At 39.7% G+C, this 2,309-nt stretch overlaps 1 protein-coding gene across 1 annotated transcript; it reads left to right on the forward strand.

Annotated features, from left to right (window-relative positions):
• Positions 1–394: 394 nt before the first annotated feature.
• On the forward strand, positions 395–1,070 carry LOC149261509 (uncharacterized). The gene is made up of 3 exons (XM_089369481.1): positions 395–681; positions 782–848; positions 935–1,070. Exons 1-3 carry the CDS (start codon positions 395–397, stop codon positions 995–997), a joined length of 417 nt encoding a protein of 138 aa, XP_089225607.1. The 3' UTR covers positions 998–1,070.
• Positions 1,071–2,309: the final 1,239 nt, after the last annotated feature.

A 2,309-nucleotide genomic window follows, 5' to 3' on the forward strand; every position in this document is an offset into this window, starting at 1 on the left:
CGAACCCATAATATGACCTTATAATAACAATGTACCTGTACATTTCTCTACCATCAGGATCTGTGTCATCATAACACTATATAATTGACAAACGTTAGCGTTGAAACAAGTTTAAAGGAATCATTCGGCGTACATTAGCAATAGTACCCGGTTCCATGGTTTATGTTTAAATATTTGATGAACTTACGTTTGGTTATGACTGTTCATCCACCTAAACGATTCACTTGACAATGCTTTGGTTAACCTTTATGCTTTGGTCGTATGACACAACCACTCAAAATCGTTTCATCTACATGGTATTAATGAGCATGGGTTTCTATGGCTCTGCCACGGTACCACTCAGTTGACAGGTCACAAATGCTTTTACTATGGTTGTCCTCCCGGGGCAGGTGGCATGGGCTGGGTTCTCCAGCCATGTGACACCTCGGTGTTACCAATTTCGTTTTTACCACCAGCCGTCCCCGCCATAATTCAACGGCTTGGATCTAACCCGGAGATCGGATGGCTGGGAATCGATCAGGTGTTATCGGTGATATTTAAGTGTTTCTCTCCAATGGTTAATCATTTGACAACCGGTCTTTGTGTTCGGCGTGATGTTCCTCCTCGAGCTCGTTATCAAGATTCGAAGCTGCGACCTGCTATTCTCCAGAGTTTGCGTCCAGCTTACATTGAACCCTGCAGGTAACTAAATGATACTTCCATGTTTGGTTTTGATTCAATACTTACCTTCACTGTATTAATGTTTAACATTCTCTGGTTTTCCTTGTCGAGTTTGACACAGTCGATACGACTATGCAACGGTAGACGCCATGGAGAAAGGTTCTGCAACGGATCTCAGCGACTACCAGGTATGAGCTTTTGCTATAACCGGCATAAGCATCTTTATTGAAGTCTTGTATGCAGTTTTTAAGCAAGCCTGGGTATTCTCATGCAGGTCTTTGTTCCCATTGAAGTCTGCTCATTTGCTACCTATGTTTTCGGCGAAGAGCCCCTTTAGCTTTGCTTGTTATTTAGCTAGGGTTTGACAAATACTGTCTGGATATAATAGGGTTCCTTCCATGGTTTTCTGGGTTTATTCACCCGTCAAGTTTCTTCTATGCTTGTAAATATTGAGCCGCTTAGCGGCGGACTTGAATGACTGATGCCGTAGATGCATGCTTCCCTATCTGGCCTTCACGCGCAGAATTGGGTTTTAATTATATGTCTACATTCTGAGTCTCTCTGCGTACCATGTATTGTGTTATTTATTGCTAATCTATTGCTGCCGAGGTTATGAAACTTCTGAAGCCTTCGGCAACCGTATCAGTGTTTGGTTTGTTTTCCATTTATGAAGCTCCTGTCCATATACAGAATCTTGGGTTATTATATACTGTATAGTTCTTTATATATATATATATATATACCCTCAACAGTTTTAGTCATGAGGATATCGAGTTACAAGGTTATTTTTTTAAATTACTCTGTTCTGTTTATGGGAACTGTTGATCCACAGTCGTTTGGGTATGACCTTGGATAATGGTTGATGTAGGTTAGATAAGCTCTATCCTCTCACACCGTATTTCATATAATACATATATCTGTGTATGTTGTTCGCATGCAAGATTTAATGTTCCATGTTACTCGCAATGCACCAATGTTTCTTGAGTTCTTATGTGAATATCACTCATTATCGACGGTTTATTTCCGGCTCAGAATAGATAAGAAAGGTGTCCCTTTTGTTTATATGTATTAACATTTGTACAGTTAATTCCGTGCGCATATTTCACTATTACTACACACTGAATCTTAATAACTCGTTTTCTTTGTTAATACTCTTCTCGGTATTCCACAATACGAAACTATCTATTCCATACCCCGACCAGTGCTATAACTCAGATTTGGTTACCGTTTTGTGCCACGAGTACTGAGACTCGGTACCAATCCGTTACACTGTAGGGTTATTCTTTCCGTCCAAAGTTCTCGACTCAAGGTTTTCGGTATATGGTTAAAGTGAGACTAGGGTTCTTACTGGTTACCCTTCTCAGTTACCAGAATTCATTATCTTTATCAGTTATGGTCACTACTGTTTAACTATTGATATCAACAGAATCTTTTAAATGACCACATATTATCCGTATTCGGATTGAGACTGCTACCCGTAGCCAGTCTTGCAACAGGGCTTTTCCAACCTGTAATAACTTGATGCTATGTCTCTACAATATTATTTCCCTCTAACACTAACTTGAACTAAATTCGTTACAGACACTTTTCTTCTAGTTTTTCCAAATACCCTTAAACTATCTTTGCTAACAGCACTTAGGAATCAAACA

This window comes from Pinus tabuliformis, chromosome 6 (genome assembly GCF_031772625.1).
Source record: "Pinus tabuliformis cultivar Carrire ecotype Pingquan chromosome 6, CPIR1, whole genome shotgun sequence".
Classification (NCBI taxonomy): domain Eukaryota; kingdom Viridiplantae; phylum Streptophyta; class Pinopsida; order Pinales; family Pinaceae; genus Pinus; species Pinus tabuliformis.

Excerpts from the sequence above, each read along its gene's own strand:
- LOC149261509 (XM_089369481.1), top strand. The coding sequence starts at position 395 with ATGGGCTGGGTTCTCCAGCCATGTGACACCTCGGTGTTACCAATTTCG. Across the intron at positions 682-781 it reads GCTTACATTGAACCCTGCAG|TCGATACGACTATGCAACGG; the intron begins GTAACTAAATGA and ends AGTTTGACACAG. Across the intron at positions 849-934 it reads CGGATCTCAGCGACTACCAG|GTCTTTGTTCCCATTGAAGT; the intron begins GTATGAGCTTTT and ends ATTCTCATGCAG.